This window comes from Vanellus vanellus (assembly GCF_965231255.1).
Source record: "Vanellus vanellus genome assembly, chromosome: 5".
NCBI lineage: Eukaryota > Metazoa > Chordata > Aves > Charadriiformes > Charadriidae > Vanellus > Vanellus vanellus.
The window spans coordinates 27,081,440-27,094,629 of NC_138910.1; the positions used below are offsets into that span (position 1 = coordinate 27,081,440).

The 13,190-nt window shown below is 38.5% G+C and overlaps 1 protein-coding gene across 1 annotated transcript in view; it reads right to left on the minus strand.

The window, feature by feature from the left end:
- Positions 1-11,400: 11,400 nt before the first annotated feature.
- SESTD1 (SEC14 and spectrin domain containing 1) overlaps positions 11,401-13,190 on the minus strand; it is a 59,201-nt gene continuing 57,411 nt past the window's right edge. Inside the window, exon 20 of the mRNA XM_082484130.1 lies at positions 11,401-11,637. Coding sequence (XP_082340256.1) covers positions 11,508-11,637 — 130 coding nt within the window. The 3' untranslated portion in view covers positions 11,401-11,507. The remainder of the gene's footprint in view (positions 11,638-13,190) is intronic.

Here is a 13,190-nt window from a genome sequence, read left to right on the forward strand (position 1 = left end):
TGAGGGACTTGGCTCTTTTTAGTCTAGAGAAAAGAAGATCGAGGGGGGAATCTTATTAATTCTTACAAATACTTAAAAGGGAGAGTGCCAGGGGGATGGGAACAGTCTTTTTTTCTGTGGTGCCCAGTGATAGGACAAGAGGTAACAGGCACAAACTTGAACATAGGAAGTTCCATCTAAACACGAGGAGGAACTTCTTTACTTTGAGGGTGGCAGAGCACTGGAACAGGCTGCCCAGAGAGGCTGTGGTGTCTCCTACTCTGGAGACATACAAAACCTGCATGGACGCCATCCTGTGCAACCTGCTGTAGGTGACCCTGCTCGGGCAGGGGGTTTGGACTAGATGATCTCCAGAGGTCCCTTCCAACCCTGACCATTCTGTGATTCTGTTCTCATTTCTATCACACAGGCTTCAGCTTTTGTTTGAAACGCTACTCAGGGTCTCACAATGCTCTTCCAACCTCATGATGGGCCATCAGTCCACTTTGCCCATGTTTCCTGCTCCAGAGTGTCCTCACAGCTGGTCCTATACAGTTCCAGAAGTGACTCCTTCTCCACACACAAATATGCCATAAACCAAGGTGTTCTCATGTCCTTTCCCCTGAGAGAACCAAATACTCCATGGACCAGGACCATAAGCAATAGAGAGCTGTGTTATCTTGGTGTTCTGCACATTTGGCTCACTTGGGCACCAGGACTAGGTATCCCACAGAGCATAGGACCTGGGCAAGTGCTGTGCAACAGAGAGCTGCTACAGGAAGATTTCTGTCACATCCCAACCAAGGTCCTGAAGGAATTGATATCAAAAGCATAACAGCCCATGCTATCAAACCAGAGATAGGTGTTACTTTTCCACACCACTACACCCAGTGCTGTCATACCACCAGAAGCCTCCCTTGCCCCAGAGACATATATAGAAAAATCAGGATCTTTACCCAGCTGAAGTAGGGAAAAACAGAGTGGTCTGTCAGCACGTCCTTGTTGGATTTGATTGAAGATTCCAGGGACAAAAACCCTGGATCAGCTCTGCAGGGTGTACACTCCTTTGGAGTCTCCCTCATTGTCTTCCCAGGACCTGAAAGCCCACCTTGGCAGCATGTTCCCATCTGAGTATCTTCAGGCTCTTTACACAGGGTATGCGGCTGCAATACTGTGCCCAAGGTGTAAACATTATTTCGAGTCTTCAAGAAGGCTGCTTTCACTCCCTTGATGTCGACACAGCATCCCTTCTCTCATGCCCAACAGCAGTCATGAAAGCAGCAAACTCTCAGAAGCCACTGAATTGTTCTGCTGTCTGCTCCAAGCAGCTTCTGGTCCTTCCACCAAACAGATTAATGATCGGCCATCTCAGGACCTCAGGTTTCTCCTCTTGAAATTCAGCAGGAGGTAGAAGATGTAGCTCTCACCATGGTAAAATAGTGTAAAATGGGAGAAAGGACAATTTTAAAAAGGTTGATAAGAAAAAGGAGGAATTCAAACAGGGAGATGGAAGACAAAAGACTGGACAAGATTTTGAACCAGGAGAAGTCTTGACGAATGACGAAGGAGAAGCTGAGAGTTGCAAGAACAAATTAGGGACTGACAATCCATGGTAAGTGCAAAGGCACACATGGCACTTGGCCCTTTGTAGCAAGAGAACCATGACAGGGTGCTGGAAGAGCTCTGCATTGTTCAAGATCTTGGTACTGGTATGTCTGTGTTAAGTATAAGCTGAAAGAGCTTGTGGGAAGGTGGCACATGCATTGGTCAAGAACCTAATGTCACATTAAGTGTTGGATCAATTTAAATCACATTTGGATCTAGGCTTCCAGATTAATTTTATTCTAAAGACTAAATTGTATGTAATAAAACAGTACTCTCAGAGCCTAACGGATACTCAGTGAAGGAACACAGTCAGGAGCTCGCTTTAAAACTACAGTGTTGTTGCAAACCAAAATCACTAAATTGACCATCTGTGACCTTGCTATCAGTGTTACACCTGCAAGGTATAGATTCTACCTATGACCCTTTTACAGATACTCATTGATTGTAGGCCATCAGCATCAGTGCTGATCATGCAAATAAACCAGTTGCTCAAATGTATCTTCCAAGAGCTTTATCCATCACAAAGCATCCAGTAACCTGTCCAGGATCCTTTTGCCTGGATAAAAGTCTTTTCCTACGAATCATGGAATAATTTCTTTTTGACCACTTTTTCCAATTTCTCAAACTAGCTGCTTCTGAAGCAGCAGTCCTCTCGTGAACTCTGCAGTCAGCTGTTTAAGGATCCCCATTGCTTAATTACCTTAAATTTCACACTTGGAAATAGATTTGCCCAGGACAATAATCACCACCTTTGTTTGAAAAAGGATACAAATTGAAGTTTAATGATATGGTGGATACAAGATTTTCTGGTATAAACTCCTGTGATCTTCCTCACAGCGTGGAGACAAGAGGCAGGCAAGCACTATGATTGAAAATTGCAGTCAGACACAGAGCTGCACTGGGGGCCCTCTATGCGTAATGGGATTGGGGGAAGGTGGAGAAAGGAAACATCAGATCAAATACAGCTGTAAAGTTCTTGCATTTTTAATATTGCACAGAGGTTTTTGTTTTGTTTTTAACCTTAACACAATTTCAATATTAGAATGCTTGAGGCAGAGTCCTGTGGGATACGTTCCCAGGCACCACATTAATTTGCCTGAGAACAGTACTGTGTCCTCGCTGGCAATAACCACATTGCTACAGTCCTGAGGCAAAATTCACATAACGCAAAACAACTTTCAAATTAAGGTTTTGACTGGTCACATTAAAAATACACTGACATTTTTACAGAAGGTTTACAGAAGATACCATGGCGTTACTGGCTGTGCAGTAGGTTTTGCTCCAGTCTGTTCTTATCCTCTAATCAGCAAGTGACCATAAATCAGGGTGTTACTCTTCAAGAATGTTGCCAAGCCCTGAGATAAAAGGGATGCATATCAAGTAAATTTAAAATAATAATGCTAACATATTTGCAAATCCTTAATATTTCATATTTGTCTATTTTTACACTAGTTCTTTAAAGTCATACAATATGTTTTACAGTACTCCAGATTTTTTTAAAAAAATCTTAAACAATCCTCTTAACTTGCAAGATGGAATATTAGATTTAGATTTTTTTTTTTCTCCAGTTACGCGATTACTGTGGGCTTTCTATTTCTTTAACTAAATCAAGAGAAAGTTTGAAAAACAAACGATTTCACTGCCTCCATTTTTTAACTCGCAGAGCTTGAATCCAACATAAACCGTTCCAGGAGACAGCTGAAAGATTAAAAGCCACGTTTCAATGAGGAATCCCAGCCCTTGCTCTAAATTAATATAAACTTTTGAGGATTCCTCTGTCATCCTTTCATTACACAAAGTCTTTTCAGAAGGCAGAGATAAATGATGCAACCTAAGTCATCCCTTGTCAATGCAGCAAGATCTGCAGTAACTGTGTTTTAGAACCTTGCTTTCAGTGTTCCAGGCACAGAAATAGCATGCAAGAGTACTTCATGGGCTGCATCATTGTTTTGGATTTTGGGTTTTTTTTTCCACTTGATCTGATATTTAGTAAATATTCTCTAATTAACCCCTTTCTCCGAGTTACTTTTCTGGCTTTGCTAACATTTCTTCTCTTTGCAGGGTATTTGATTAACTGCCTTCAAAGGATGAGCTTGGTCTTCCCAAACTTCCTTACAGCCCACCTACAGACACCACAAGATTTTTATGAATATTGTTGTCATTAATTACACCCTTATGATTCAACAAATAGTTTTATTACACTTCCTTGGGTTTTCCCTCCTTTCTTTTTGCTGACTACTGCTCTTCAGGTTTCGCTACCATATATAGGAAAAAACCCACCACCTCAGTGTTCTAAGATGAAAATGATTTCAGCTGCGCTTTTCATATCCTCTGTGTGTGTGTGTGATTTCCATGACTATAACATCCCACCCACTCCCGAATATTAATGAGGTTTCCTTCCTAGCAATCCTGTGAAGCAGGGGAATGCAGCTGTCATCCCCTCCCAACACACACAGGCAGTAGCAACCATTTCATCCCGAAAGCAAATTCTTCTGTGGAAACAATGAAGGAAACCTTTGAAATGTCTGTTGGATCACTTGCAAAGTCTTTGTCAAAACTGTTAGTGGAGAAGACAGTTTAGTAGTAGACATGTGGACATATCTCTGATGAGGTCCAGAAGACAAAGCAATAGCGAGAGAAGAGGTAACTGTGAACAGCGAACAGCAAAAAACTCCAATAGTTCACGTTTCTGTCACCTGCAGGAGCCGATGCCCTGGCTTCTTCATGAATGACTGGTTCTGCAGAGGTAATGCAGCGTGAAATGATGTCTGCAAATGGCAGCTCCCTAACAAATTGGCCATATACGATGGGTGGAAATAAAAACCTTACAAGGCTCATCGAGCACGTGGCTCGATGAAGCCTTCTGATGCTGTTTCAAGCAAAGCATTAATAAAAGCTCCGGCTACAGCTAACCACATTACTGTGTTTCTTTGGATACGTTTGTCTTGGAGAGGAAGGCCACGCTCTGAGAGGCAGTGAGTGACATAAAGCAGACAGTGGGGCATCACATTCACATCATCACCACAGATATGTGGAGCAGCAGTCAAACGTGTTGAATACATTGTACAATCTTCACCCTGCTGAGACTAGCTTGCAGTTATCTATCATCCCATAGAGGCACGCAGAGCTGCGTATGAGGGTTCAGAAAGAGAACAGTTTGCACTTGGTACCAGTTTAGAATATGGCTTGTTCCCAAGTCTCTAAAAGTCATACTCACATCACACAATCATAAGAAATATCAAGTAACCATGCTGTATACTTGCCTGTGGAAATGGTTAAGGCACCACGAAAGCTACTATCTTTCCTAGTAGTCTAAAAAGTCTCTAAAAGAGGAGAATGGAACATTAAAGGACACTTATCACCTGGGCAAGACTTAAAAAAAATAAAAATAAATCCTGGCATAGTACTTGAGAGAAACGTCCTACCGGAGCTCTCCAGCCCGCTGGAACTCTGGAACCTCTGATCCCGTGAGGCATGGGGATCATAAGCAATCCAGGCATGCCTGGGAAGTCAGCAATGACAGTGGCAACGTGCCGTCACTTACCCAGCATCTGTGACTCTTGCTGAGAAAATGAACATGGGAAGCAGAAACCCCAAAGTTGGGATGGCAATATACACACTGCAAGCCAAGCAGTGGACCGTGTCTGAAAATTACACCACTGAAATTAAAGCATTTACTGCTCCTGCCAAAACGGACAACATTAAATAAAAAACAGGAGTTTTGAGACTTATTTGTTTATGTTTTGTTCTGATACAAAATGTCTCCAGCAACAGGTCCTCCATCAGTTCCTCCGAGGCACTTCTAAGAGCTAAGATAAACTTCACTATCCATTTTATTTCCGGAATTTATAGACTTAATAGAATTAATGTTTGGTGTAAGATCTGGGAAAGGGCTCAGTAAAGGTTTTTAAGGCCCAGCCTATAAGCATACTGTGTGGGGAGCATTTCTGTCCATTCAAACAGTGCCAGCGATTCTCAGGACTTCACGGAAGTCTCAGGGCTCTTCTACCTTGAGCTGTCACAGCCTTATTCTACGTGCAATACGTACCTACACAGAACTGCCCAAGCATCTTCCTGTGCGCGTTCTAGGACCCGCAGCTACCACGAGACCTCCTTTTTGTTATTTTCCAATCTACTTAGCATACACGTTGACTTCTGACAGTGACAGTATCATAGCAGAGTAGACAGAACAAGATTGGGATACGTAACGCCAGGATCCTCAGAAGAGCTGAGTGTAGTTATATGGTCATAAGTAGAAACTATGTTTTAGCCGGCTGTGAAAAGCAGTCATATAGGTCATTTTGGTCACATGCAGGCAATGGCATGTTTTGCTATAGAAGCTTGACAGATAATCTGTGCTTAAATCAGCCTTCCCAAAGAAGGACTATTACATACTGAGTATTGGAAACTAGGGATAGTCTCATCGGGCCTACTGGGACATTTTAAACACAGATGTTTGAGCTTAATAAATCAATAGGATATTTTACATAGCATACAGTATTCCTCCCCTTTACATATAAATCCAAAGTGCATTAGAGGCTTCCCGACAGGAGCTTGCATCAGTGATGTCTGACAGTAATCACTGGCTCGCTGTTTGTGGAACAGCTAAAAGGCTTGCTAATATGTAAAATATGTATTTAAAATTGCAGAAATATAAAAAAACATGCTTACCATTTTTAAATTACGTTAAGCTTTTAAGCACACCTACTTTTAAGCACACTTTGTGTGCTAGTTACCTGTGCACAAAAAGGTACTTTTTACTGTAACTTTAAGTAGTCACAACACATTTGATATTTCAATGCTGCCATTAAACTGCCAACAAAGCAGCATTATTATTTAAAAATCGGTGGTTTATCTGCAATAGAAATCACGTGTTGCCATTTCCATTCATTACTAAAGTAAATTATCTCCACAACTGTGGCTAACACAACCAATTGTTTCCATTTAACAGCTTGCACTTAAGATATTCCAAAACGATAAACTTAAGACCAATTAAAGTTTCCTTTGCTTTTCTTTGTGCTTCAGAAGTTTGAAATGTTAGTCTAGCTTTTTACTCGCCAGCTAATAAACTGTAAATATCACTAGTATCTGAAAAATTAGCTGAACTTTACCAACTGAAGTTAAATTAAAAATATTGGGATTTTCACTTTGCTTTTTAATGTTTTCCAAAACTATTTCCTTAGCATATTTGAAATTTTAAGAAAGTGTATTTTTTTTCTCCTCTCCATTCAAAAGAGGAATTTATATCCTGACTCAGCCTTCCTCTTGTCTCTATATTATATTCCCATAGTCTTTGCTGTAACAGACACCTATATACACTAAAGTCAACTCTGACAAGCAGAGAAAGCTGTTGCCTTTTCATTGCTATTTTGAGCTTAAGTGTATCATTAATGCTTTATGTATACTAAATACTATTAAATATAACCTGTCTCTATACATTCTTATGCTAGCATAATTAGTGTTTTAGTCACACAAGCATCTATTTTTGATCCATATCTTTGATATTTGATTAATATGTTGTCTTCTAATTTGACAGAATCAGAGGTTTTCTCACAAGTTTCTTTAACGTTTCACCTTCAGGTTCCAAAATAACCTTGAAGTCACAGAAAGATCATCCTAAACTACCAGGTGTTTGGGAAAGCTGTACAAAGGGACTCATTAGAAGTGGGAAACCAAACTCATTTTTGTGTGGTTATTTAGTCTTACCTGTATTTCCACACAGTAAATCTCCACAAGAATATCACCTCCACTGAGCATCAGATGACAAATATCTTGAAGAAATCCTTGACTCCATATCCTTGTAAAAAGCATGCAATTAGACAATTTTTAAACAGAATTTTCAAGTAAGATGCAGTCTTGACATACATCAATACTATAACAGTGGGACTATTTAAGTGGAGGAAACAAAACTTGGGATGATTGTGGGAATCAATGATTTTAAAATGATAGCCCAGTGTACTTTTTGAACATCTGATTTTGATACCGCAGGAGTAATGCTGCAATAGCCTATGCTTTAGTTGTTATGTATTAGGAAATTGTGGAAATGACGCACTACAGAAAAGACCCAGTCTACCGAGATTCAAAACAACTGTGCAAGTTGGAACCAGAAGTTATATGACTGCTTGACTATTTGCCCTTGAATCTTTTATTTCAGAGAATATCACTTTTCCACAAACCTGAAAAAGACAATAGATAATTCTCCAAAGAGATCATGAATTAATTACCTTGTTGGAATGATGTTACATAAATTCCAGATACTCAAACAGTTTTTGGCCCCGTGGTTCACATTCAGGTGCTTTTGCAGCTCTTACGTGTGTACGGATTGAAATCCTGTATGCTTAGAGGAACTTTCTGATTTTTTTCTTTAAATTAGAACAGACATCTAACATTAATAAGCATTTTTTTTTTTCTGGGATGGAAAAAAAATCTTCCCCCTATTTTTTTGCCAGCCGACATTGATATCCTTTGGCTAGTACAATAGTATAAGAAGTGCTATACAATCCCAATGCACACAAAACCCTTCTCCATTCACTGCTGTACCTCCAGAGTAACTCTATTTGAATGCTCAGTCCGTTACACAAGTGATACAAGTCTCCACAGTCCAAACATGTTTTATTCCCAAGAAAAAGTTAACCCCATTAGTCCTACTAATCACAACACAAAGTCAACCAGTAAACCAAATCAAACATTTTTATGGAAACTAATACAAATGCCCACATACCTTTCACAATTAAAAGAACGTATAGGTATAGGCATTTCGTATGACTGCCAGTCTATCCAGCTCAGGCCCTAATAAAAATGGATGACACCTACTGAGTTGATCACCATTCCAGTGCTGCTCACTGTTCACTGTCACACAAAAAAACCCCGCACTCAGGATTACATTACCAGAAAGAGTAACAAAATGCTTACCATGTTTTGAAAAATTTCAAATACATCCAAACTTGGCTAAAAGGAACTTCGAAATTCTCGTTATTGATTTGATTACCATGGATGGTTGACTCCACCACTTCCAAGTCGCTAGTCAAAATATACTTAGGAGTAGAAGAACTACAATCTTTACAGTCAATCCTTCCCTATTCTATTGGTATCTCCCCATCTTACATGTGGCACTAGCGATTTATGTTAAAATATAAATGACCATATTTGCATCTTTTGGAATTCCATCGTTTGAATCATTTTTGCTGCCAAAAAGAACAGAGCAAGGGCTGCAGGTAGAGCCACCACTACTGCTTGCAGTAGTACCTGCACAGGCAAGTAATAACATTACCTGAGCACAGTTTTGCCTTTTAGCATGTCTCTGTATATCTCGTTGACTCTCTACGCTATTAAGGATTGTAAGTTTCTAAAGTTTCAATAACAAGTACAAACATAGCTGGTAGATCGACTAAGAGAAGACCAGCACAAAAATCTCTCTCAATTAGTTACATTCAACAGTATTCTTAACAGGTGGCATTCATTCCATTCTTTAAGTACCATAGGAAGTCTCAGAGTTCATAGGGAGGATTCAGAAATATCAGGCAGACTTATGCAACACGACCTAGAAAACAACTGCCGTCATTCCTGGTATGGGCAAATCACAGAGTGCTGGTAAATAGCACCTTACCAGCCACTTGATTTCCCGAAAGGCAAGGAATTCCAGAGAGGAAGGGAGCAGAGGGAGACAAAAAGCTGGCATAGCCCAAGGGGTTATGTGAGAGTCTCAATTAGAGACAATAGGGTTAAAGTGAGAATCCACTGGCCTCTAGGAATGCTGGATGACAGATAAGAACAGCCTCAAGATTGGACTTCATACACTGAGCCAAAATTAACATCGGGGTTATTAGGGTGAATGGTCATCCGTTCCAAGTTGTGCACACAGCTGTCACATGAATAAGATTGGAGTTTCTGATACTGCTCTGGTTTTGCATACGTTATTGAGACCCTAAACAGAATAAAAATATTTTAAAAAAAACAACCTGCGAATAATCTTAGTGTTTGTAACACATGCTTACTGTAAACTAGTATTTTAATAGGATTTTATTCTGTAGACCATTGTTTACTGTAAGTAGATTCGATTTACAAACAAATGCTGCAGAATTGGAAACACACTGCTTATTAATGAGTATAATCTTAATTTACTTTTGTGTTTGTGCTTTGTATTAAAAGTGTGCAGATTTTTCAAGTCTGGGTTCTTTCTAAATAAATTTACCTCATCCAAATATTAGCCATAGTAACGGCAGCTTTCTCAAACAGAATTGAACAACTAAATTAAATTTTAAAAGATTATATTGAAAAAGTATCTTTATAAATAAGGTCTGAGAAACTTCAGTTGGTTTTAAACTAGTATTAATGTAATATTGTACCATTGCATCAAACGCATCAAAAAAATAATTGGATTTCCTCTGCCAAAATACCCTGAGAGGAAAAAACACAACAACCTTTATCACTGAAGTTGAAGAGAAGCCATTAATTTTGAATTATTTTTTTTTTTGGTAGAAAAATTGCTTTGACACACCACTCTCCTGTGGAGAAAATGTGGGAAAACTGAGACAAATAAGTAAATATAATATTTGAATGACAGATCCATCAAGAAAACCTGCAGAGTAATAACAATGCCTGCAGCAAGCAAGCATTATTTTTACTGTGAACAAAATATAGTGAGTTAACCTAAGGTACTTAGACCTACAGTTTCTTTCACACACAGTATTCTAAAATGGTCAGATACTACACCATCTTCTGATAAATATAATACTGAATTTATCCAGATTAAATCCTGAAGAATAAGAAGTTAACCAAATTATGCACACAGCTGATTTTGTTTCAATCCAATTCCCTTCTCTTAATAAATTTCATTTTATTACTAATCTTATGGTTTTGTTTATGAACTTCATGTTAATCATTTTTCATTAGATGAAAATCTTTAACCTCAACGGTACTACCAGGAATATTGACATTATTCAAGATTCTCTTTTCAAAGGGAACAAGACTTAGAAACAAAGCACAAGAGATGTGTACCAGTCTTGCATGGGAACAAAACTATTATTAATATAACACTGACTTATGCACATATTACCTTACTTTTGTGTAAGGACTGCTATCAGAAAGTAAGAAAAAAAAAAAATAACACAGGCTCTCGCTCCCATTAATATTGGTCCAAAAGTAGTTGCCCTTACAGCTACAGTGTGTTAAAGAGTATTTCTTGAGAAAAAAATATACAGACTTTGTAAATATATTGGGGGGAATGATGATTTTTAATACTATTTATCACAAAAAAATATAACACAAGTGACATTTGGGAATACAGACCAGAACAAATTTATATTAGACTTTAAAAAGATGATTTTTATTAAGCACAAACAGCTTTTAATACATTATCAATACAAATAGGAAAACATCTGTTTAATGAATTTGATATATCAAAGATTTGATGGGCAGGTTGCATACTGGCACAATAAAAATGATCTTTTTTTAAAAAAAAGTATTTCAAATTAAAATTATAGGATCACCACTGTCTACACTGCAGGAACTTTTACCTACAGTCTAAAATTACTACATCACCTGGGCATAGGGGGAAGCAAAGAACTACAATTTCATAATATGGAACTCCTAACACTTTCATTAGCACCATTCAAAGCTTGCATCAGCTGTTTAACTAAGAAGCAGCTGACAGGTCAGGTAAAGCTTTACAGCAAATTTCAGTGCAAAGTTTACAGTTCCTTTTCATAAGATACTTGGAATCTATGGTTTCATAGCATGTTAAATAATTATGGCTTGATAGATGTACAGTGTTAAGATGCTGAGAAAGTTTACTTTGAAAAAAAGATGAGACATAACGGCTGTGAAATGCATTTTAATATATTATGTCAAATTCTGTAATATGCAAACAACATGCTGGATTACAAACTGAAGTCCTATTATGAATTCATGGACAAGGGTCAGTATTAGCTCTCTGGGGTTGTGGCTTCTGGTTGTCTCAGCTGCTGCTTTTTCAGGCTAACTAGTTTCATCTTCTCTCTGATGTGTTCTGCTGCAGAAGCCATATCACTTGGGCTCCCAAAGTACTGCTCAGACCTAAAAGAAAAAAAAAAAAAAAAAAACCCACACAAAAAGTTATCACTGATAAGTAAGACAGTGCATGAATATATATGTGAATGGCACTATAAAACACAAAGCAAAAAAATAGAAGAAAGAAAAATAGGCACTTTTTCATCTTGAAATTTAAAAGCCACCTTTAAAAGGCTTTGGAGACTCAGTGATGAAACTTGATAGATGATCTTGATGAATTTATTACAAATAATAAATGACTCTCTTATATCCAAAAGATTCTCTCAACAGCAGGGCACTACTCTATAAGTGCAACTAGATACTTCCTAACACTATTTTTTACCACTGTTCTCTGGCTATCCCCCAAGTCAGTCTGGCAGTTTTGAGTACTATGACAATCAAAGAAATCTGTCTATACATGAATTCCGAGGCTATACAATTGCTGCATTATTGAAGGACTCTGTGTATGTGAAGTCATCCACACACTGCCAAATTATTTCATCTGTCTCCCAAACTGAAGAGAACTCATGGCTGTGAAAGTTGATTTCTCTCATTCAAACACAACAAAAGAACAGCCGAAATGTTAGGGAAACCACTAACCAAGCTGTCAGCAAAAGGAGGATTTGAACTGAATACACGTTTCAGAAGAACAGGTATCAAATCTAATTACAAAGCACAGGTATTGAAGACTTTGGAAACGATGCAAAAGGACAAAGGACTTTGGACAGAGTAGGGGAACAGGCATAAGCAGACAGAAAAGTTATTTCATGCAGTAGAACAGTTTGACTAGGGAAGACCAAAGACAACTCATTGCATAACTGCGCACAGGATCACAGTATGGGCAGATGTTTTTTTCTTATGCAGATTAGAAGCCATGAGCAGGACGGAACAGTGACCCGGACTTCCAAGAAGATACTAACTAAAGTCTGAAGTAGTAAAGAGGCTGATGAAGGCGCCTCCAAACTTTTTATGACATTTTCTGTGTTCCTACTTTTCATAAACTACTTCTGCTAATGAGTGAACTCTGCAAATTGTTTGTCAAATGCTTCAAAAATAGAATGCCCATTATAGATGATGACCAGGGGATCCTAGAAAGATCCTCAAAGTGTGGCAAGCATCTTCTTTCATGGGGAGTTTTCCTGGGTTCTAATGTTTGTTTTTACTTTAATAGTCTACCTGCAAGTTACATCAGTTTTAAGAATAACTACTTTTACTGGGTCACTGAAATCTGCTATACAAAAGTTATACCAGAATCCTTCAATAAACATAACACACTACTTAGGGTGTTTTTGTTGTGGGTTTCCCCCCCCCCCTTCACAGCTATAAAATCCTCCACTATTTTCAAATACATTACTGAAAGAGCAGTAAAAAAATCACTACTAGTTCAGGCCTGGGTCCATCTGCACGGATAGCACTCCTTACTGAAGGAAACTATACTGCATAGGGAGTATGATATTTTGGAAATATAATGACAGGAAATTAATTTTCATGACCAACTTCCTGTAACTGTATTTCTCAGATTTCCTTTGGGTAACTCATAATGCAGTTGTCAGGTACCACGTCATAAGGTTTCAGGCTCT